The sequence below is a fragment of the Neophocaena asiaeorientalis genome, unplaced genomic scaffold (genome assembly GCF_003031525.2).
Source record: "Neophocaena asiaeorientalis asiaeorientalis breed wild unplaced genomic scaffold, Neophocaena_asiaeorientalis_V1.1 scaffold76, whole genome shotgun sequence".
Classification (NCBI taxonomy): domain Eukaryota; kingdom Metazoa; phylum Chordata; class Mammalia; order Artiodactyla; family Phocoenidae; genus Neophocaena; species Neophocaena asiaeorientalis.
In genome coordinates this window covers 37,545-60,321 of record NW_020173668.1, presented here as the reverse complement: position 1 = coordinate 60,321, position 22,777 = coordinate 37,545, and the positions used below count along the sequence as shown (strand labels likewise).

The 22,777-nt window shown below is 47.7% G+C and overlaps 1 protein-coding gene across 1 annotated transcript; it reads right to left on the bottom strand.

Moving 5' to 3' along the window:
* Positions 1-6,968: 6,968 nt before the first annotated feature.
* Positions 6,969-21,352, bottom strand: LOC112401695 (SLAM family member 9-like). The gene is made up of 7 exons (XM_024748081.1): positions 21,321-21,352; positions 20,914-21,027; positions 16,647-16,945; positions 14,774-15,070; positions 12,238-12,372; positions 11,944-12,035; positions 6,969-11,686 (listed from the first exon to the last, which is right to left on the bottom strand). The coding sequence occupies exons 1-7, from the start codon at positions 21,350-21,352 to the stop codon at positions 11,591-11,593; spliced, it is 1,065 nt and encodes a 354-aa protein (XP_024603849.1). The 3' UTR covers positions 6,969-11,590.
* Between the last annotated feature and the right edge of the window lie 1,425 nt (positions 21,353-22,777).

Sequence of the window (22,777 nt, the reverse complement as noted above, 5' to 3'; positions counted from 1 at the left end):
AAAGGGACTGGGATGCTTCAGCCTGAGGAAGCAGTCCACAAGACATCTCCCTCATGAAGTCTTTCCTGATTGCACCAGCCAGAAGTGACCTCTCCCTCCTCTCAACTTCATTTTATCTTTTTTTCTACATAAAGTTTTCAGGCATTTTACCTTGTGATGACACAGCTCCATATTGGGTCTCTACCCATCAATGTGAATGTGATTCCCTAGGGCATGGTCCCCAGAATCTTTTGAACTTTAGGTCTAGAGACCTTTCAGCTCTAAATTTTTAAACCCAACTGTACTGACAGTTCCTTTTGTGTATCTCAAGTCATCTCACGCTCAATAGGTTCAACATTGAGCACCTAAGCCTGGTCTTCCTTGAGTGTCTCCCACCCTATAGTCAATGATGCATCCATACTATCATCCTTGACATCTTTTTCTACCTCAAGTCCATAGCCAACCCATCAGTGAGTCTTGCCAATTTTATTTTTTAAATATCTCTTAATTACATTAGATTTACAAATATCTTTTACCTATTTATTTGCTCAAGATTTCTTCTTTTTCCCACTCCCTTATGTCTGTTATTTCTTCAAAGTGTTTATTTTTGCATTATAGGCTTGATTCCTTCCTTAATCCTTTTGAGCAGTTAGTCCACACACGTACCCTGATGTGGAAGTCTCCCCATGAATCAGTTTAGTATTTGCCCCAGCTTTGGTCTTTATAAGCGCCACCTGTTTTTAAGATAGCTTCTGGGCTCTGATTTCTAGCATGTAGTTAGAATTCACATCCACACCCACACACAATGAAGGCTTGGATTCCAATTTCTCACATTCCTCTCATGGAACAGGGCAGGTTGCAGCCCCCATGCTGGTTTCCCATGACAGAAGACAGACACTTTCTTACCCTAATTCACCCAGCCACTTATCTTTTTGCAGCATCCCTACAAGCTCAAGGCCACGCTTATACTTCATCCCCACTTACAGACGTGTAACATTGGCCTCTAAGGTATATTTCTGGTTCTGATAACCCACTGGGACACCAGAACTTCAAATTCCACTCAGCTCTTCAACACTGAGTTCCCTTTTGTTTCTGAACTTAAGTGGCATAATTAAAATATTTTAATTACATTTAATCAAGTTTTGTGTGTGGTTAGACTATAAGAAGGAACTCCTGAGTCAGTTCATGTGCCTTCTCCTCTGGAGGATTCCAAAGTATTTTTTCCACTCCTGTAATCATTGGTCCCACACCCTCCAACACTTGGGGCTGAGACAGCCATGCTCAAGGCAGAGGCCAGAACCCCGCTGAGAATGTGCAAATCCGTGTTCATCTTTTGACTTCCAAAATAGGCAAGAGCCGTATTTTATTGACAGAACAAAAGAGATTTGTGTGCTCCCAAACCAAGATTATAGACTAAGAGAAGGGAGTTCATTTGGCAAGTCACAAACTAAAAAGATGCCAGGTAGGACATGTGGGCGGTTTTATATATCTTTCTGAAATTAAGTAATCATTAAAAATGCATAAACGGGGCTTCCCTGGTGGCACAGTGGTTAAGAATCCGCCTGCCAATGCAGGGGACACAGGTTTGAGCCCTGGTCCGGGAAGATCCCACGTGCCACGGAGCAACTAAGCCTGTGCACCACAACTCCTGAGCCTGTGCTCTAGAGGCCACGAGCCACAACTACTGAGCCCGCGAGCCACAACTGCTGAAGCCTCCTAGAGCCCGTGCTCCACAACAAGAGAAGCCACCGTGATGAGAAGCCCACGCACCGCAACGAAGAGTAGCCCCTGCTCGCCGCAACTAGAGATAGCCTGCACGCAGCAATGAAGACCCAATGCAGCCAAAAATAAAATAAATAAATTTATTTAAAACAAAATGCATAAAGGATGAGACTGTAATTAAAACTTAAACAGAATGTGACATGCCATTCCCTAGGGGCTCAACAGAAGAAGGCTATGTGGCAGGGGTGAGGAACCAGCCAGGTGATAGGAATTCCAGATGAGATGAGCCGGAACGCAAAAGCAGAAGCAGCTTTGGTCCTACTTCCTTCTTCTTTGGGAGGGTAGTACCTCCTCCTAGGGAGTCATGTTTAGTAAACCGGGCCATGTGTGTTTGTGTGTTTGGGCTTTAAAGGGCCTCGAGAAGTGCTACAAGTTCCCCTTAGCTTGTGTTCCATGTTGGGGAGGTTCAGACGTTCTCATGGGCTCCTATAGGGGACATGAGGTGCTGAGAGGGGCCATGGGCCAGAAGGTGCCTGAGTTCAGAAATAAGAAAGGTCAGAGTGCAGTGACCTCGCTACAGAGGAGGCCGTTGGCAGGGACCAAGGACGTCACCAGCGTCGCCCACACTAGCCCAAGACAAGCAGGAACAGCCACATCAGCAGCAGATGCGGCAGAGGGTAGAGAGTGAGACCAAAAGACCAGACTTCCTTGGCCAAGGCCCACAAGGATCACAGAGAACAGCAAAATAAACTGAGCTCTCTTCCCCACTCTACAGGGACAGGGAGTGAAGGAGGAGCAGTAGGGAAGATGGAAGTTGGAGGCAACAGGAAGGACCTTCCTTGACTCATCCTGTTGTGGAGATCTAGCACTTGGGTTCTCTGGGTATGGTAGCATTTAGGCTACTGGTTCTTTTTCTCACGGGGCATTGTCATAGTTTCCTTGGATACCTCTCCTCTCCCATGCTGGGGATCTCACCCACCCTGTCACAGATGACACTCTCAGAATGACCACCTATATTTTTCTCTATGGTTGCTGGTTTTGGCTGGTCCATTTCCACATGGACCAGCCAAGATTCTCTTTGTTGGGAATCTGTCGCCTCTCCAGATGCCCTTCTTGTCGAAGTTCTTTTAAGGCTCTACTTCTAGTTGATAAAAATCACGTTCATTTCACTCATCAATGCCTTTGCAATTTCTTCCCTATTGGCAGCCAATATTTTACTACTATAGGCTGTTTCTGAAGCATTTTATCCCTTCAGTTTCTCAGGTATAAGTCAGACAGTTGTCCAGTGCATCCCGAAGCTGCAGAGGACACACATCAAGTTCTCAGAATCGTCTCACTGAAGCCTCTATCACCATGTTGAGGTGAGAGGTAGGCACCCATCAGGTTAGAGAGGGACTCAAAGCAGCACAGCTCTCTCCAAATAAAATCTCTTTCTGCTTATCTCCAAATCCTAAACTTTGTATGTCTTCAGTTTGGGTGAGAGAGGGTTAAGACTCTCAAACCAGTTTTCAGAAGCTTCTTTAAAAATTCTACCCATGGGAAGTATTTGCCCAAGAAGTTTCATTATACATCTGTGTGCTATGGAGGCTGTGAAGGTTCTGATAATGTGGAGGGCAAGCAGGTGTGATTTCAGCCGTGTGTGGTGACAGTTGGGGGTACGGGTAGTGAAGAGAGTTGATAGACTGGCTGCCTTCCCTTCTCTAAAACTGAGATTCAGTATCACTTTCTCATTATATAATTTTGCAAACTATTTCACGTCTCTAGGCCTCAGTTTCTTTGGCTGTGAAATGCCCTGCCTTCCCAGCTGACTGCTCAGAAACTACCTGATAGTGGGTGAGTAACATGCTCTACAAATACAATAATAAGCTTTTGTTCCCTCTTGCCCCAGAGCCTGTGCCCCTTTCCTAGATCCTGGCCGACTAAGTATCCATCACACCAGGATGGTGCAATGTCACCCTGGAGTGCAGGGCCACAGAGGACCTGAAGGTGACCTGGGTAAGCAAGGGCCTCCCCAGGGAGCTGGAACAGAGGAACACTGGGACCAAGCTCTGAGCTTGCCCCTAAGCCAGCCTGACTCCAGCCTCACCTGTGTGGTCAACAACCATGTGGACCAGAAAACTACCACCTTAGACCTTGGGGAACTCTCTTGGGATTAAGAGCATGCCTGGCAAAGTGAGTGTGCCCACCTCTGCGGACATTCATTCCCCAGGAGATTGGGGGTATGGTAGGTTGGTGCTCATCATTGTCAGGAAGTGTGATTCCAACCTCCCCAGCCCTTGGGACAGTACCAGATGAGATGGGAATCAGAGATAATAAAGGTTGGCATATGACCCAGGAAATTATGGGAGGAGGTACGACGGCTGTACCAGGCACTGACGTTTATCTCTGCTCTGCTCTAAATCCCACTTGAAGGGCCATTGAGTAGACAAGGAATCATATTTGTAATGAGCAAATAAGGAGAGGCAGGTTTTGACTCATGATATCAGAGGAGACTTTTCTATAGTCAGTCATCCAAAACTGGAATAGATGCTTTGGGGCACAGTGACCTCATGTCACTGGTGGAGTGTAACTACAGGTAAAATCACTTGGTGGGTAGTTATAAAGCTCAGAATGGGGTCAGACTCCCTAGTGAGTTTTGTTCCAACATGGACATTCTTAGATTCTAGGAAAACTTCTTGGCAAAATCAGATTATTTTGAGCCCTAAAGTCCCAGTTTCTCCAGAACCATCAGCTGGAGTAGAGTGCCTTCTGTTGAGGCGGTACACCACAGGGAGCATGGCCAGCCCAGGATCCATCACCCCGAAGCTTCTCACGCCCTGCTCTGTTTCTGACCCAACAGAGACTACAACTCTATTCTTATTTCCATTATTGTGGACGATACTGGCAAAAGCTCTTCTGTTCCTCAGCCTCCTTGGGAAGCTGGAAATGGAGCTCACCAAGGAAAATCTCCAGCAGAAGAAGGGAAATTACAAGTGTCCAAGCAGCCTGGACAACTAGGTTGGGACTTTATTTCCTTTTTCATGCTTTGTCAAGTTTTCTGAATCATAAATGAATGCTTTCTATCTTCTGCCAAGTTAAAAAAAAATTTGCTAGCACAAAAATTATCTATTCTTTAAAGATGTGAGGAATTCACATTAGGCTTTGTGAATAGGCTTTGCCTCTTAAGTCATCAAAGGAGAAAACACTTATGTACGTTTTATAATATTTTCTATGTTCATTTTTTAAAGTTTATACACACATGTAGATCAATTTTATCAAATCAGATTTTTCTAGAAATTGTCCATTTAATAAAGATTTAAAATTGAATAGACATTAATTATGCACTATATTCTCTTAAGCGTTTTTCTTATTATTGTTGTTTGGTTGTTTTAAATATGAGAGGATCTTGCTTAAAGGGTAAGTGATAAATTAGGTGATGTTTCCAGCCCTGAGAGCCACAGAATTCCAGTAACCAGTTTATAGCTTTTCTCTTTCAGTCTATTTGCAAAAGCTATTTGGTGGCTCACCTGGTGGCAGGTGGTGTATTGAGGGAGTGTCTTCACCCTCCACACCCTCTACTACAATTTGGAAATGACAGAAATAAGGGTAGATGTTTTGGAGGGATTTTTTTTTTTTTACTTTTGGAGATTAAATAAAACACTATATATCTGGATCACGGGAGAGATATAGTAATTCCAGTTGAGATCAAGGCAAGTCTTAATCTCACATATGCACGTGACCAAAGAAAGAATGTCAATCAGAAGGATGGTTAATAAGAAATGGGGTGTAAAGGGAGATGAGTGACAGAGGCAAATGAAGTGCTCCAACAGGCTGGCAGGAGAATCCCATGCCCTGGGCAGGTAAGTCCTACCACGGAGATGGAGAGCTCAGATGAGAAGGCCACTGGGATCCATTCTGGCAGCATCTGCTTACCTGCCCTGACTCAGGGCTTCCCATGTAGTCCCGTGGTAACTCGGCTTCCAATGTGGCCTATCTTTGGGAAGAGGATGCCCTGGTCAAGCTAACAGGGATATCTAGCCCCGTTAGCAAGTATACTTCTCACTGTAAATTAATAAATAAGCATGCTGGTTTTGTTTACCAGTGTCTTTTAACATTTATTATCAAGATTTTGCATCCCCAAGGCAAAAGGGCAATGGATGAAATGGAGATTCTGGGTTTTGGCTAAGAATCTACATGTCAGACTCTGAACACATGGTGAACACATCAAAGTACAGTTGACCCTTGAACCAGATGAGTTTGAACTGCGCAGGTCCACATATATGCTGATTTTCTTCAATAGACGTGTACAACAGTACTGTATGATCCATGGATGTTTGAACCCGTGGATGTGGAACTATGAATACAGGGGGCTGATTGTAAAGTTATATGTGAATTTTTGACTGCCCAGGGGGTGGGAGCCCCCTACGTTGTTCAAGAGTCAACTGTAATGCCAAACTGTAGGGCTTTGTCGTTCACTCATTCCTTCACTCAACCAACATTTACTGGACTACATAACATACTAGCACACGCCGAGAAACATCCTGGAAGACAAACTCACAGTCTTTCTTTGCCATGTACATTCCCATTTGGATTTTATGAAGAGTTCATGTAGGCCCAAGGTTTCAGTTCTCAAGCCTGATCATGAATCAGAATCATCTATTGAGTTTTTAAAAGATATAGATGGTGCCCAGTTTCAGGATAGAGTCCAAGTATCTGTTCCCGAAAGCTCTCCAGTTGATCTAATGAACAGCCCAGATTGAAAGCAATTCACAGGGAGTGTCCATTTGGATCAATCAGACCACTTTGCCTGTACTATATAGACAGATCTACACATATTTGGGGTTATTTCAATAAAGATCCTGAAGGCATCAATCAATACAAAAGAAAGTGAAAATCAGCATAAGTACGTTAACTGGTTTAGATGATAAACTTCCTGTTGGTGTATATGTGGCTTTATCTATCTGAAGCACAGCTCTGATCATGTCACTGTCCTGCTAAAAATTTTTAATAGGTAACTTTTTTGATTAGTGTTATAAAGAAACTGATGATACAGAAAAAGAGACCGCAGAAGATAACCATTGTTAACTTCTTAACCTACCAGCTTTTAGACGATTTTATGCCCACATAAACATATTTTTATATATTTACAATATAGGATAACACTATGCATGTTCCATAACTCATTTAATATTTCATTGGGGCACAAACCCGAGTCCCCTGCATCGGCAGGCGGACTCTCAACCACTGCGCCACCAGGGAAGCCCCATGGGCAACTTTCCATTCAAATATATAACGATGTAATTTGTAATTTATTCTCCTTATTACATAAATAGTATTCCCTCATGTGGAGAGAGTATGCGTTATTTAATTGGTATACAGTGGTCAAGAGCTTTCGACTCCAACTCCAAGATTTCAATTCCAGCTCTGCTACCTATCAGTTATGTGACCTTGAGTAAGTTCATTAATTTATCAGTGTTGCGGTTTCCTGGGAATAATAATGGTATTTGCATAATAGGACTGCAGTTTATACTTTGAGGCCTCAGTACCCACCTGTCTTTAAACTACAGCCCAGAATAAATGTACCCTGTCACACAGCCTTGTGAAAGTACTATGGAGAAAAATAGACCATGGAGGAGAGAGGAGAGCACCGGGAAGTGTTTGTGGTTTTATATAGGGAGGTCAGGGTGGGTCAGAGTTAACATCTGTACAGAGACCTGAAGGAGGTGAGGGGACGAGACGTGTGGATATCTAGAGGGAGAGAATTCTAGAGAGCAAAGGCCTTGAGGAAGGAGCATGCATGTAGTATCGAAGGAAGGCAAGGAGCCCATTGTCCTAGAGGGGTTAGGAAGAAGGGGAGCATGGGAGATGAGGTCAGCTGATACAGGGCCTTCCAGATAAAGTGGGCCCATGGGGTAGTTCTGAGCTAACGGGTAATGTGACGCAACTTAGGTTCTGAAAAGATAAGTCTGGGTGATATTATGAAAATAGACATTAAAGGATTAAAGACAAAAGTAGGAGACTCGGAGGCTACTGCAGTAATCCAGGTGAGAAATGATGACCCTATTGGACTAGGGAGGTGGTGAGAAGTATTTTATTATAAGTATAATTTTTTCATATAGGTATATGAAAATAAGTATTTGAATATATATAGAATGAAAAGATATCAGTATTTTCCAATAGAGATAGAGGGTGGGGTGTGAGAAAAATAATGAAGTCAAGGATGACACCAAGGTTTTGTGGCCAGAAGAAATGGAAGGATTGAGGTGACATTTGGAGGGATCAGAAATTGTATAGGAAGCATGTTTGGGGAGTTTGAATTTAGATATGTCAAGATGGAGATGCTTGCTATACACGCAAGTGGAGATGTCAAGTAAACAGTTGGATATTTACAATGTGGAGTCCAGGGGAGGGATCATATCTTTAAGTCCCTTTTGCCACATAAGGTCATGTAGTCATGGGATTACTGCATGGCCATAACATCAAAAAGAAATGAGTGTAGACAGTGAAGAGACGTGGTCTGGATGGTCTGGGTATGAACCCTGGGTTATTCCAAAATTTAGAAGTTGGAGATATCGGAAAGATACTGATAAAGGAAATTAAGGAGCAACCACCCAGTAGGAGGAAAATAATGTGAATAGTGAATACAAAGCGAAAACAGTGTTTCCAGAAAATATAGGTCCACTGCGGCTGAGAAGTTATGGGAAATGAGGATTGAGAATTGACCACTGGATTTAACAACACGAAGTTCCCTGGTGACTGGACAAAAGCAGACTCAACAAAGAGGTAGGGGCAATGGATGACAAGAGACAATTCAAGAGAGAAAGAAATTTCTTCAAATAAAGTATACAAATTGTCAATACGCTCATGAAAACATGTTCATCATGAATCATTTGAGACATGCAATTCATAACCACAATGAGATACCACTTCACCAGCACTAGGATGGCAACAATCAAAAAATAACAAGAGTTGGAGATGATGTGGAGAAATTCTCACACATTGCTGGCGGAAATGTAAAAATGGTGCAGCTGCAGGTGTAAGATGGGAATGAAAGAATAAGAGGAGAATGGAGTACAAGAAGCTTGATGAAGGATAACCCAATGGAAGACGGTAACTTGCTGGATGTCTGGGATGATAGAGAGAAAGGAATCACAGTGTGTGAAATTATTATCCCCTGATATGACTACATCACTTACACTTGGGAGAACTTCTGTAGGGTACTTAACATCTCTGGATTTTAATTTTCCATTTGTACATTGAGGATATCTGCCTCACATAATTGTTGAATGAAGTTATGAATAACAATGGAAAAGGACGTTGGCTTGAGAATAGTGATGCTGAAATCCACAATACACATTGAATGAGAGGAAGTAACTCCCACAAGACCCAAGAGGAAGAAGCATCTCTGCTTTTTTTTTTTTTTTTTGCGGTACGCGGCCTCTCACTGCTGTGGCCTCTCCCGTTGTGGAGCACAGGTTCTGGACGCGCAGGCTCAGCGGCCATGGCTCACGGACCCAGCTGCTCTGCGGCATGTGGGATCCTTCTGGACCGGGGCACAAACCTGTGTCCCCTGCATCGGCAGGCGGACTCTCAACCACTGCGCCACCAGGGAAGCCCCAAAGCATCTCTGCTTTGAATGTCTCATCTGAGCCAGAGGGCAGGGTCTCTCGTTCCATGTCTCCCACCCATATCTCCTACCCCACTGTCCACTTAAGGGACGATTCCTCTTTCAACCACCAACTGCTCCATCCATCATCAGGATGAACTCATTTCAAGTTGGGGCACCTGAGTCAGAAGACCGGGATCCTTGGAAGAGGAACAAATGGAGGATATTCTCCTCCGAATAATCCAGGATTATGAGGTCTTCAGTGACCATGTGGCAAAGGATAAGATATGAATGCTGGAATTGTCCAGTGTTGGATATAAGGCTTTGCTCTGCCACCAACTATTTTGGGACATCGTTTACTTGTCCTGCAAAATGGGGATAAGTAATACCTACCCTAGAGAGTTCTTATAAGAATAAGAAGAAATGATATTTATAAAATGCCTGGGACAGAACCCGGTTCATGATAGGCTTGGAAAGTCAAGTTCCCTTCCTCTTTCATTTTTTTCTCTTCTGCTTTGGGTGGGGGGGAGGGGTCAATGGGTGGTCACCTCTTACAGTGCTTCTGGACTGATGGGCACTGATGCCCAGCCATGACCGGTCACCTGGGATGCCAGTGAGAGATGTCATCTTTTTCCTTCTCAGCCTTCTGTTCAGCCTGAGCAGAAAGAGGTTAGAAAGAGCCTTATTATGGAAACTCTGCTCCTCTCTTATTCATGTACCATCTAGCAGGATCCTAGCATAACGCTCAGTCCTTTAGCTCAGAACTTGGCTTTCTGAGGTCAGAAGTGAAGCAGCTGAGCTTGCTGAGCTGGGAGGGGAACCAAGAGACCCAGGAATCTAGGCCAGCAGACAAAGAACCACAGATCATAGTATCAGAGTGAGTCCATCTCTGATTCAAGAGCTGGGACTCAAGGCAGGAGGCGGAGGCTTTGAGGAGGTGAGGACCCCCAGGGAGAGGAGAAGCTTCCAACAAAACAGTGCAGGCTACATTAGGTCCTCAGGCAACGTGAAGCTGGATGTGGGTTGGGGAAAACCAGGCAGTGTCATTGGAGTTCATCATGTCCTCTTTGCTTCCTTGTGGAGTCACTACCAGAAAGACCTTCAGCAGCCTCTGTGCTCTGGGTCTTGTCTGCTCCCAACTCTCTGTGGGAGTTGGGAGTAAGGGTAGCTCAGACACTTCACAGGGAGAGGTGCTTGTCTCCTTGGCACCGGCCCCCTAAAGCCCCAACGCCCTCCCGGGGGAGCCCCAGGTGAGGCTAGCAGGGAAGACTCATGACCAACCCAAAGCAAACCTACGGCAGGGGCCTTGATTATGTCCAAGTTGTCTGAAAAGGACAGATGTGGAAGAAGAGACTATTTTCAAACCTATGGGAACATGTAGAACATGTGACTTGGAAGGGGGTTTTGGGTTGGAATGGTAGGATTCCAACACACAGGGATGGGAGGAAGGGATAGGGAAAGGGAGCCATCATTTCAGGCCGAGGGATGTGAGTGAGCAAAGAGGAGGCTGACCTAGGATCTGAGGCCAGCAGGGCTGTGGGGTGCTGAGGGTCAGTAGAAGAGGCAGGAGAGGGTCGGCTCAGACCTTCCTACAAGCCTCACCCCTCACCCCTCATAGCAGCCTCGTCAAGGGGACGTGGGAGAGACATACTGCACTTCCATTCTAATGACCAAGTACCTCTACCCCAGACAAGGAAGGGCTGAGGCTGCTTTCCTAAGAACACAAGTCCCAACTTGGGTCCCTCTCTGAGAAACAGAAGTCTCAGAAGGTCCAGAAACAGTACAAATTCCTTTTCCCATTCCACAAGAGGTGGATTTGAGGTCTACGAGCTGAAGCTGAGGTTAGTACTAGTGGTCGGAGAAAAGGGCTGTGGCCCAATGTATAATATACACTGGATACTCCCCCAACATACACACAGACACACACACAAACACACCGCTCGACACAAACCTTTTGCCCTATACAGGGTGCAAAGGAAGCCTCAGGCCAGCCCTCTGTGGGATCCCACCTACCCATGCTGCCTCCACGGACCCCCAACTCAGTTTCCAGCATCAAGTCCTAACCCCTTCCTCTGCGGCGTGGTCAACATCTTCTACGTAGTCCCCATGCCTGGGCTGTGTTCTCAGAAAGACATATACCAGCCACACAGCAGAGGCTGTGGGAATTATCACGTGCAGGAAGGTTCTCTTTGGGAAGCTTCAGGAGGAGAGCGGTCAGACCAGAGCTGAGAGATGCAGGTGTCTGCAAGGATCAAGCTCCGAGTGGAGGTGTCCCAGGAGTTCCAGTTCTCCTACCTCCTCCAATTAAATTATCTTCATGGCTTCACTTTCTGGCTTATGGACCTCACTGTAGACAGTATTAACAGGCTCCTTTTCTTCTAAATGTCGCTCACCAATACCCTAGGAATACAAGACAGAGAGTTCCTAGAACTGAGAGAGGCCCCAGAGGGACCCACATGGAACCAATGCTGCTGACATGAGCGCCCAGCACTGCACTGGCCCCAGTTATAAATTTTCTCAGTAAATACCACTGACCACCTGGAAAGAGTTAAAGAGACAGCGGGGCCAGGAAATGCAGATGACTGGGTTGACAGGCCCAGACCCAGGTGAAGACGGACCCAGGAGAGCCCAGGCTGGGCACAGCTCCCAGCTCTCACCTTGCGTGTGCCCTTTCGAGACTCCTGCTGGCTCAGCTCTGCGTACTGGATGCCACTATCATTGTCCCTGTAGTCCTCCTGCAATTCTGTACCTGAGTCATACACAGAGTGGAGCTTGAACCTGGGCCTTGAAAACCCTTACGCTCCCCCACTGTTAGGAACCCCAAGGCCAAGGCCACACCCACCATTCCCTCTGCAGAGAGATTCCTTGAGCAGCAACATGCAGAAGGAAAGGAACCAAGGGTCCAGTGGGGGAGGGGAGGTATCAGGGCAGGAGGGAGAAGTGCAACCTGCCTCTTCCAGTCTCCATTTTCTTCTTCTTCTCACGTGTCTTCCAAAGGTACAGTCCTCCTCCAAGGATCAACAGCACAGCCACGACAGCCCCTAGGATGCCTGGCAGGGGGTCAGCGCTGACCTGTCCTTGTGAATCTGTTTCCCTCACACAGAGAGAATGAAGAAAGTTAAGGCAAGACAGAACCTAAAATACCCATTGCCAAGGGGAGATAGAGAGAGAGCAGGTGGAGAGCTCTGAAGGATCCAGGTTCAGAAGCTGAAGAGGGTGGAGCATGTCAGGTTCATTCATTCAACCAGGTCCTGAGCTCCTGCTTGGTGCCAGGGGTACTGCGATGAGCAAGATGGGGTCACCCAGGGAGGGAAGACTGAGAAAATACCAAAGTCTGCCAGCCAGAGGGACTGCAGTGCAATAGAGGTTTACACCTTGTACACATGTCTTCAGGGAGGGCCTCCCAGAGGAGGTGATGTGTAAACTGAGTCTTGAGGGAGGAATAGGAGTTAACTAGATATTCAGCGTGGGCACAGAATTCCAGGAAGGAGGGGCACCACATTTGAGAAATGACTGTCAAATCGCCAGCCCTGGGAGCTGCCATCATTCCACTGCAGCAGGGAGGAGCCAGGTGAGGAGGATCAGAGGGAGAAGAGTCTCTTCAGCGGCCATGGCTCACGGGCCCAGCCGATCCGCGGCATGTGGGATCTTCCCGGACTGGGGCACGAACCCGCATCCCCTGCATCGGGAGGCGGACTCCCAACCACTGCGCCACCAGGGAAGCCCTCCAGAGGGTTTTGTGGGTCATGCTGAGCACTGAACTTTATCTGAGACTCCAGGATGGGGCTGAGGGGAGGGTAACGTGGGATTTTAAGTGATGCTGACACATCGGTTCCTCCCAGCAGCTCATGGGGGATGGGTGAGAGGGGCAAGACTACACTCAGGATACTGGGTCATTCATTCATTCAGTGAAATCCTGAACTGTGAGCAGTGCCAGGAGCTTTGCTTGGTACATGAATTCAAAGGAGAACAAGACATGACCTCTGCCCTCAAGGTGTTCCAGGCTACAGCGGAGACAAACCCATAAACAGCATTGCTATTTAGTGTGGGGTGGCTACGGACTGCTCCTTAAAGGGGATGATGCTTGAGGGCAGGACAGTTATAGCACCTGCAGGACCCTATGCCACATGAGATTGAGACACCCTTGTTCAAACTTTATTAATATCAGAACTATAACCAACCACAGGATCCTGTGTTACTGTGCTGGTCGCATGCCTATGACCTGAGGGAAATCCTTGAACAGGAATAAGCAAGGAAATGAAGGACTCTTTTTTTTTTTTTTTTGCGGTACGCGGGCCTCTCACTGTTGTGGCCTCTCCCGTTGCGGAGCACAGGCTCCGGACGCGCAGGCTCAGCGGCCATGGCTCACAGGCCCAGCCGCTCCGCGGCATGTGGGATCTTCCCAGACCGGGGCACGAACCCATGTCCCCTGCATCGGCAGGCGGACTCTCAACCACTGCCCCACCAGGGAAGCCCGGAAGTGAAGGACTCTTGACTTGGGATGGCTGATGGCAGAGGAAACAGCATTTCCAGAGGCTCAGAAGCTTATAACAGCAGAACACATTCAGGAGCTCCAAGCAAACAATTCCGTGCGAAGTGTATGATGTAAGAAACATGGGCAGAGGAACATCTGAGCCCTGAATCCTACAGGGAGCCAGTGGGTCATACTCCTACAGATGACACAGATCAATTTCAAAATCCAATTTCTTTTCAAAAGATTACAGTGGATGCACTATGGATAATGGATGAGGTGGGGGAAGTACTGGAAAGCTATTGCCCTGGACCAGCTCTGACACTGCACTACAGCATATGGGAAGGAAAGTGATGCCCAGCAGGCAGGCAGATAGGCACAGGCAGCAGGTAGCATGGGTCAGGGGAGGTGTGGGCCTTCAGGGAAATACATCTCTAGGGAACACCTCTGCGGGCTGCAGCCCTAGTTCTCCTCACCTCCCCCATCCCACCCCTGCTTTCCCTCCAGGATCAGCTGGGACTGGGAGCTGCTCATCTGGAGCTGGGTGGACAAGATTTGCATCAAAAACAAATCCCTGGGCTTCCCTGGTGGCGCAGTGGTTGAGAATCCGCATGCTGATGCAGGGAACACGGGTTCGTGCCCTGGTCCGGGAAGATCCCACATGCCGCGGAGCGGCTGGGCCCGTGAGCCATGGCCGCTGAGCCTGCGCGTCCGGAGCCTGTGCTCCGCAACGGGAGAGGCCGCAACAGTGAGAGGCCCGCGTACCACAAAAAAAAACAACAACCCCAAAACACAAAAAATCCCTTGTTTCTTAGGGGAAAAAAGAGGGGGTGGAGAGGCGGGCATGGATGTGACACTTAAAAGCAGAGATGAGTTTTCTGTACCTCCCAGACTCCTGTATGGGGTGACCCGATGGAAAGTGGTGCTCATAACATAGTGGGGAGAAAAGCCCAGAGCCCTCACCCCAGTGCAGCTGAGCTCCAAGAATGCCCCTCCCCTCTGGCAGGTACACTCACCATGGACACAGACTTCCCCAAGGTCTAAGGTGGCAGTTTTCTGGTCCACCTGGTTGCTGACCACACAGGTGAAGCTGGCACTGGGCTGCCTCAGGGGCAGGTTCACAGGCAGGGTCCAGGAGTTGGGGGCTGGTCCCAGTGTCACGCTCTGCTCCAGCTCCCTGGGGAGGCCCTTGCTCTGCCAGGTCACCTTCAGGTCCTCTGTGGCCCCTGAGGCTCTGCACTCCAGGGTGACATTGCACCAGCCTGGTGTGACGGACAGTAACTTGGACAGGATCTGGGGAAGGGGCACCGGCTCTAGGGTAAGAGGGACAAAAGAATGGAGCCTCACATGAGTGGAGAACAATATGGTCTGCACATTCTCATCCATCATCTCATTGAAACCCTGGCATCCTCCCTTTAATGATGGTGAATGCATTTTACAAGTAAAACACAATTTGCTCAATACTTAATACATAGCAAGTGACAGTAAAGAAGGGAGCCACTGAGTTAAGCCCTATGTTATTTCACTAGATTGAGCAAGCCTTCAAAATCTCCAACAAGAAAATAAAACCTGGATACCACCTACCCAAGGCACATTATTTCTAAGAAAATGGGGTTTCCTCTGGAAGGGGAAGAAGTCTGGGACAGAAAGGCTAGTCCCAGATCAGGACTTGCCCTCTTCTGCTCAGATAATGCCTGGGTTTGCATAGCCCGTAGAGAAGGAGGACATCTGGCCAGCACTGGGAGCCCAGAGAAAGGCCCTGTGCTCCCAACAGTGGAGACATTTGCGGGAGATGCGGTGGTAGCAGCTAGGAATGACGAGTCTGAGTCTGGGTAGAATATGCCGCTGAACTTGAGAGGTGACATATTGATAACCTGGTCTTAGAAATCACATGGGGACCTAAAGCTATAACAGCCACTCTCTCACAGCAGGTATTTTCCAATGCAGACAGGGACTTTAGGGAAAGAAAGTGTTGGCTAAGTGAGGTTCTTTGGAAGTGTTGCAGTATAACCTTTCTCCCACGTCTACTGAGGCTTCTAGAGCTGGATTTGTGGAGTCTGCAAGTGAGGCTGGCCTTGGGCTGGTGCTGAGTAAAAGGAGAGGAGGCACTAACTACGTGGGTTTATGAATTGTGGTAGGTGAATAATGGACCCCAAATACGTCCATGTCGATCCTCAGAACTTGTGAATATGTTAGGTTACATGGCAAGATGGAATTAAGGTAACAGGTAGAATTAAGGTTGCTAATCAGTGAACTTTAAAATAAGGAGATTGTTCTGACTACCTGGATGGGACCAATGTAATCACAAGGGTCCCTGAACGTGGAAGAAGGAAGAAGAGGAAGGAGGTTAGAGGGATAAGAATGTGAGAAGAATTGGTCCCACTATTGCCAGGTAATGTAAGCAACCACTAGAAGGTAGAAAAGACAAATAAATGAATCTCCTGGAAACTCTAGAAAGGAACACAGCCCTGCCAGCACCTCGACATGGGCCCAGTGAGACCCGTATTTGACTTCTGACCTACAGCATGGTGAGATCATAAATTTGTGTTTTATTAAGCATTTAAATTATAGCAATTTGTTCTAGCGGCAGTAGACAACCAATAAACAAATTAAGTAAATCTAGACCTATAAAGTATAATAATTGTTTCGGCAATATCATTTCCCCAAATTTCCATTCTCCTCTCCCAAAATACTGAAGTGGTTTATCCCTGCTGTGAATCTCAGCTCTGCTCACCATTTGCAGTAAACCCACTTACCCTCATTGCAGAGGAGAAAATAGAATCTGAAGGCTGGTGTCTGGAAGGAATCTTGAAAAATGGGACCTGTGTGAAACTTGTAGCACAAAAGAAGGAGGTAAGCCATGGGATGGGGTCAGATGCTGTCACTTACCATAGACAGTAAGGGGGAAAACTTGGTTAAGTTCTATTCCTCCAGTGAAGCTGGCTCGAGCCCGGTACAGTCCACTGTCCTCAGAGGTCAGGTTCTCAATATTCAGGGACAAGATGCTGGGCACATGGACCCTCTGCTGATACTTGTCCTGCAGGCTGACCCAAGTGGGAGCGGCTGCCGCAGCACTGACTCGCAGCAGGACTCTGTAGTTTGAGTCAGGGCCAAAGCCCCATGTGACCTCCTCCAGGTGAGCTTCTTGCTTCCTGGTCACATTAAACGATACAGAACCTCCTCGGACCCTGTGCAGAGGAACATGGGCTCCAGAATCCTGAACTCCAGAGCCATGTGTCCCAGAACTCTTGACCCCAGGGCAGCAGACGCCTAGGGCATTGGAAACAGGAAATGTATTTTTTTTTTCAGTAACAATAGAGGAGAAAACCACAAAACCCATCTTTTAAATGAAATTCATCCAATATACTCCCTTGATTCTTAGGAGGAAGCCTAGTAAAATGAATCTGAAGCAATTCTAGAATTAAGTCCTGGCTCTAGTGAATTGTAACCTTGAACAGGTTACATAAACTTGCTAACCTGCAGTTTCCTCACCTGCTTCATAATGACAGTATAAACTGAATGAGATCATGGATCAAAAGCACCTGGCAGGGGCTTCCCTGGTGGCGCAGTTGTTAAGAATCTGCCTGCCAATGCAGGGAACATGGGTTCGAGCCCTGGTCCGGGAAGATCTCACATGCCGCGGAGCAACTAAGCCCGTGTGCCGCAACTACTGAGCCTGCGCTCTAGAGCCCATGAGCCACAACTACTGAGTCTGTGTGCCACAACTACTGAAGCCCGCGCGCCTAGAGCCCGTGCTCCGCAACAACAGAAGCCACTGCAATGAGAAGCCCGCGCACCGCAAGGAAGAGTAGCCCCCGCTCGCCGCAACTAGAGAAAGCCCACGTGCAGCAACGAAGACCCAACACAGCCAAAAATAAAATAAATAAATTTATCAAAAAAAAAAAAAAAAGCACCTAGCAGAGTTTCTGTCAAACCAAATGCATAACTGTAGGAGGAGCTTCTTAAGTGTCTCCTCACGTTCACATCCTTGTGTAATGCCCTCCCCTAGAGTGTGGGCTGCACCTAGTGACTGGCTTCTAAGGGATGGACCACAGCAGACTTGATGAATATCACTCAGTGATACTAGGTTATAGGAGACTGTGACTTCCCTCTTGCTCTCTCTCTCCTTCACTCCCTCTCTTGCTCGCTCTGAGAAACCCAGCTGCCATGTTGTCAGCTGTCCTAAGGAGAGGCCCACGTGACAAGGAACCGAGGGAGCCTCTGGCCAACATCCAGGGAGGAACAGGGACCCTCAGTCCAGCAGCCACAGGAACTGCCTCCCATCAGCAATCACATGAGGTAGGCTTGGAAGCACATCCTGCCCAGCTGACCCTGAGCAGATGCAGCCCCAGCCAAGACCTTGATTTCAGTCTGGGAGACCCTGAGCCAGAGGACCCAGCTGAACAGCTCCTCTGTTTTGACCCACAGAAACTGTGAGACTATGCCTGGTGGTGTTTTAGGTACTAAGTTTTGGGGTGACAGGTTACACGGCAGTAGATAGCTAACAGAGATATGAAGGCTGCTCTCTTTCCTGCTCCTTCTAGGCAGTGTAGTAGGCAGGACAGGCTAGGCTGTGCTGTATAACAAACAGTTACACTACCTCAGGGTCTTAGAACAAGGGGAGTTTATATTCACCACCACGGGTTCCATGAGAGAGTGAGGAGGGTGTCCTGTCACACATGGCAGAGGTTCCACCTCCTTGTGGCTGCACCCGTGGAACCCACAGCATCCTCACAGGCTCCCAGCCCCACAGCAGGGAGGGGAGACAGGAGAATCACACAGGGGGTTTCACTGCATCTGTCCAGAAGAAGCATGACCTCTGCTCTTGCTTTGTGGCCAGCATTTGTCACAAGGCTCTGGCTAACTGCCAGGGACTAGAACATGAGGGGAAGCATGATCATTTAGTGAGCTCTGCTGTCCCTGCCACCAAGACAGCACTTCCCTAGCCGGGCCCCAAGAGGCCGCATTAGGCCTTCCTTGGTCATTTTCCTGCAGAACTGTGACCAGTGGGCACATTCGCCTCAGGGCCACCTCCTCCAGAGCCCACCCACCCGCTTCAGACACAGACCGCAGGGACCCGATACCCCCTTTCCTTCCTGGGGACCAAGGTAGGACAGAACAGGACCAGGGAAAGTGTCTTATCCTGAAAAGATGATCAATCTGCTTCTTCCACCAGGTCAGGATCCATCTGCCTGGGTTGGCCTCTGGTTTCCAAGGTCCCAATCCTCTCTCCAATTCAATAAATCCTCATTATTTTAGGCCTGCCTCCCTCCTGCTGTACTTATTCCCATTCCTGGCTCTCAATGGAAGCAGAGAATAGCTCGTGCCAGCCTTCATATGCACAAGTATTTCAGATATTTCTTTGTATTTATTTAATCACTAAGTCACTTAACCAGGCATCTCCTCCAGGTCAGGTCTTAAGGGGAATCTCTCCAGGCCCCTCCTGTCACAGAGAAGGAGGCGCCCCAGGGGATGAACTTGTCCTGGGTCACACAGGGCGGAGCCACGCCTGGAGCCAGGGCTCTTGTCTCCCAGCCCAGTGCTTCTCCACTGCAGGAGCCGCTCATCACCTCCCCAACCCTGTCCCTGTCCTCCCCAGGAGCTCCCCTGCCAGCACTGCTCTCTCATCACCAGGATCAGAGCAGTTCCTGGAGGCTCATCCTCCAACTTTCCTCTCCTAGGAAAGGGGAAGCAAGTACTTAGAGGGGTTTGGCAGGGCAAGGACTTCTGGCCGGCTGAGAGGGTTAGACAGCAGCCTAACCAGACTCCCCACTTGCTGGAAAGGAGGGAACCAGGGAGAGAAGAGGCTCAGCCTTCAGGCTGCAGGGAGGACCCACCCAGAAGGGAATGGTGAGCCCAGCTGCGAGCAAGATGGAAGAAGACGTAGAAAGAGAAGGAAGGCAGCAAGAGCTGTGATCTACAAAAGATCTAATCCTGAAGAAGAAAATAAAGCCGGGGGGTGTGGTTACAAACAAGACAGAGTAAAAGTTTATGTAAATAATATAAAATTTAACACTTGCAAATCAACTTAATATTTTGTCCATTTCCCTCCTCTCTCTCTCTCATGTAATCTTCCAACCCCAGAGCCTACGGAGAAAACTCTAAATAACAGAACATATTTTCCAGTTATGTAAAATTGAAGAGAAGGCCTACATTTTACTGTAGACATAAATTTAACTTGTTAAAAAAGAGGTCATGTTTTACAAAGCTCATTCTTATTTCAAGACATCTGTTTATAAAAGTTCTCTAATTCATTAAATTTCATATAACTCCTGCAAGTTTATTTAGTGACTGGGTTACTAAAACAAAAAATTAAAACAATAAAAGCTTTCCAACTTTCTCCAGAATTCATAATTCACTGGGTATTAGTATTTCCTCGTTAGCTTTTACTTAATTTCCTTATACATAATCATATAATCTCCCAGGAAGTCCTGTATGTGATTACGGTGTTGTCCAGTCTTCAGTTCATTTTCACTTAACTCCCTATTGTTTCTACTTCCATTTCTCTTCTCCCGAAGTTCACTCCCTTCTGGAGCCCGCATTACCAGTCTACTGTTCCTTCTGTAGTTTCTCCATATTCTTTCTACGGGTGGGTATACAGAAAACCTTACATTTTAGAGGCTGCTGTTCCTTTTATCAAAGTAGAATTTCACTGTATTCAACATCTTTCATCTTTGCTCAAGAAACCCAGACTAGAGTTGCTTCCTCCATCTCACACACAGGGTTCTGGTTGGCCCCCTCCCCCACAGGACAACTGTACAGGCTGCCAGTTCCCCTCTGAGTCCGGACCAGGGGAGCTTCATTCCCCAGCCCTTCCACGCCAAGGAGCGGGTTTCTTTGTCTGCCTCCCTCTTCCCAGGCAGCTCCATGCTCTCCCAGCCTCTCTTATTGCATAGAAGCAGCCTCACCTCCCTGGAAATGTTTCCCTTAATGCAGCCAAGGCTGCCTGAGCACAGGGGTCCCAGGCTCACCACAACCAAAAGGCCATTTTGTTTTTCTGTTCACCCCAGGGCTCTAAACCAAATGCACTGTATTTGCTAAATAATTACAGAGCTGTTTTGTCTTTTTGTTCACCAAAGACTTTAGACGTGGACAGGGGACATTGTCTCCCTGCTCCCCCCAAAGGCCCTCCCTCCCAGCAGCCCGGGCCACTCACTGAGGAGTAGGCTGGTGAATCCCAGGAGCCGGGAGGCCCAGCAGAGATGGGGGTCTTCTGAGCAGGGCCCCATCACAGGCTGCCTGCCCGCCTGTGCAGCTGTGGAAGAAAGGTCTAGGAGGAGGAGCAGGAGAGAAGGGAAGCGTCACTCAGAGGGACACTTAGGCTCTTCCCCACCCCTAGGGCGGGGCTCGCATGATTATGCTCTGGGTTGACAGCCCACCAGCCTGTAGTAAGCCACTCAGATGTTTCCTATTACTATCCCCAGCACTTACAGTAGGACCTCAATAAACAAGTGCAGAATAAATGCATAAACAACTCCACTACTGGAGACGCCCCATGCCTGTGCTCACACCAGCTTGTTCATCTCACACTCCCCACACTAGCACTCACTATAACTCCCTTACCTGTTTCCCTGGGGTTCGGCTGAGCCGCTCATCAGCGTCAGCCTGTGGTTGAACACAGAAGTCACGCTGTTTCAGCCAGGGTAGGCTGGGCCTCTGCTGCCTTGGGTGCTGTCTCCTCTGTCTTTACACTGTTTAGTGAGTTTGGTTTTCCATAAACTTCAAATGTCAGTTGCTTAAGTAAGAAGCAAAGCTCTTAAGTAAGAACAAAGCTCTTTGGGGGAAGTGTCAGCTCCCCATATCACAAATGCAAATATTGGCATTTACTGCTTGCACCCTTCTGGCTTTCCAGCTGCCCCTAGTGTTACTTATTCTCCCTACACACAGGGCAAAGCCAGACCCCACGGTATCTGATAGGCTCTTGTCTGCCTCCTTCCTACCATTTCCCTTTAAGCCTCTGCCAGGCCTGCTCCTGCTATCACAGAGGGGCAGGGATAGATATCTACACACCCCTCCTGGCCACAGCCTCAGCTGCCTCAGACCCACTCCCACCTACTGAGGCTCAGGCTCTGGCCTCTTCTCGCCAGACTGAATACCCCACAGCATCGGAGAACTCTTGGGCCCACACCGTAGGGGACCAGCACCATGTACCTAACTCCTGGGCAGTGCCTCCTTCTCATCCCCACTGAGACTTCCCCCTCCGCTGCCCCAAGGCTGAGGAGCCCCATGCAGGACTGGCCCCATGACCATGCACTCAACATAGTTATGGCACTGTATATTAAACCCATTTTATGGATGTGAAAACTGAGACCAAGCGAGGCAGTGTAATCTGCAAAAGGTCATACAGTGAATCAAGCATAGGGTCTGGGCTCTCGACAACAAACTCTAGAAAAAAAGCCCCAACAACACAGCCACTGTTCCATCCCACTGTGTGGCCTTAAGCAAGTCACCTGAGTCCATTCTGTGCTCCTTAAATTGCTCTGCTGAATCCCAGACAAGAGAATATCCAACGCTGGCTTATTCCCTCCAACCTCCTCTAGTAATGGGGAAATTACTGCAAAAGGTAATGAGTCCTGTGGTCAGAAACTTCTTGTCTGGGCTCAAAATCCAGGCAACTGACCCACTGGTCACTCTCAGAGTGATGGGGAGCAAGTTTCATATTTTCGCTCTCCCATGTCCTATAAGTCCTCTTGTTAGTCCTCTTGTGTTTGGGTCTGTAAACCATCTGCTCAGGATTTGGGGAGGGAGGAGTAGCCTAGAGAGAGGGAAACAGCAATGCAGCTACAGGCCAGGGACACTGAAAGACAGACAATAAAAATTCCATGCTGGCAGAACACCAGGGACGTTTTGGTTTTCCTTTTTTTGGCTATGCTGTTACATTTTATTTATTTATTTATTTTTTACAACTTTATTAGAGTATAATTGCTTTACAATGGTGTGTTAGTTTCTGCTTTATAACAAAGTGAATCAGTTATACATATACATATGTTCCCATATCTCTTCCCTCTTGCCTCTCCCTC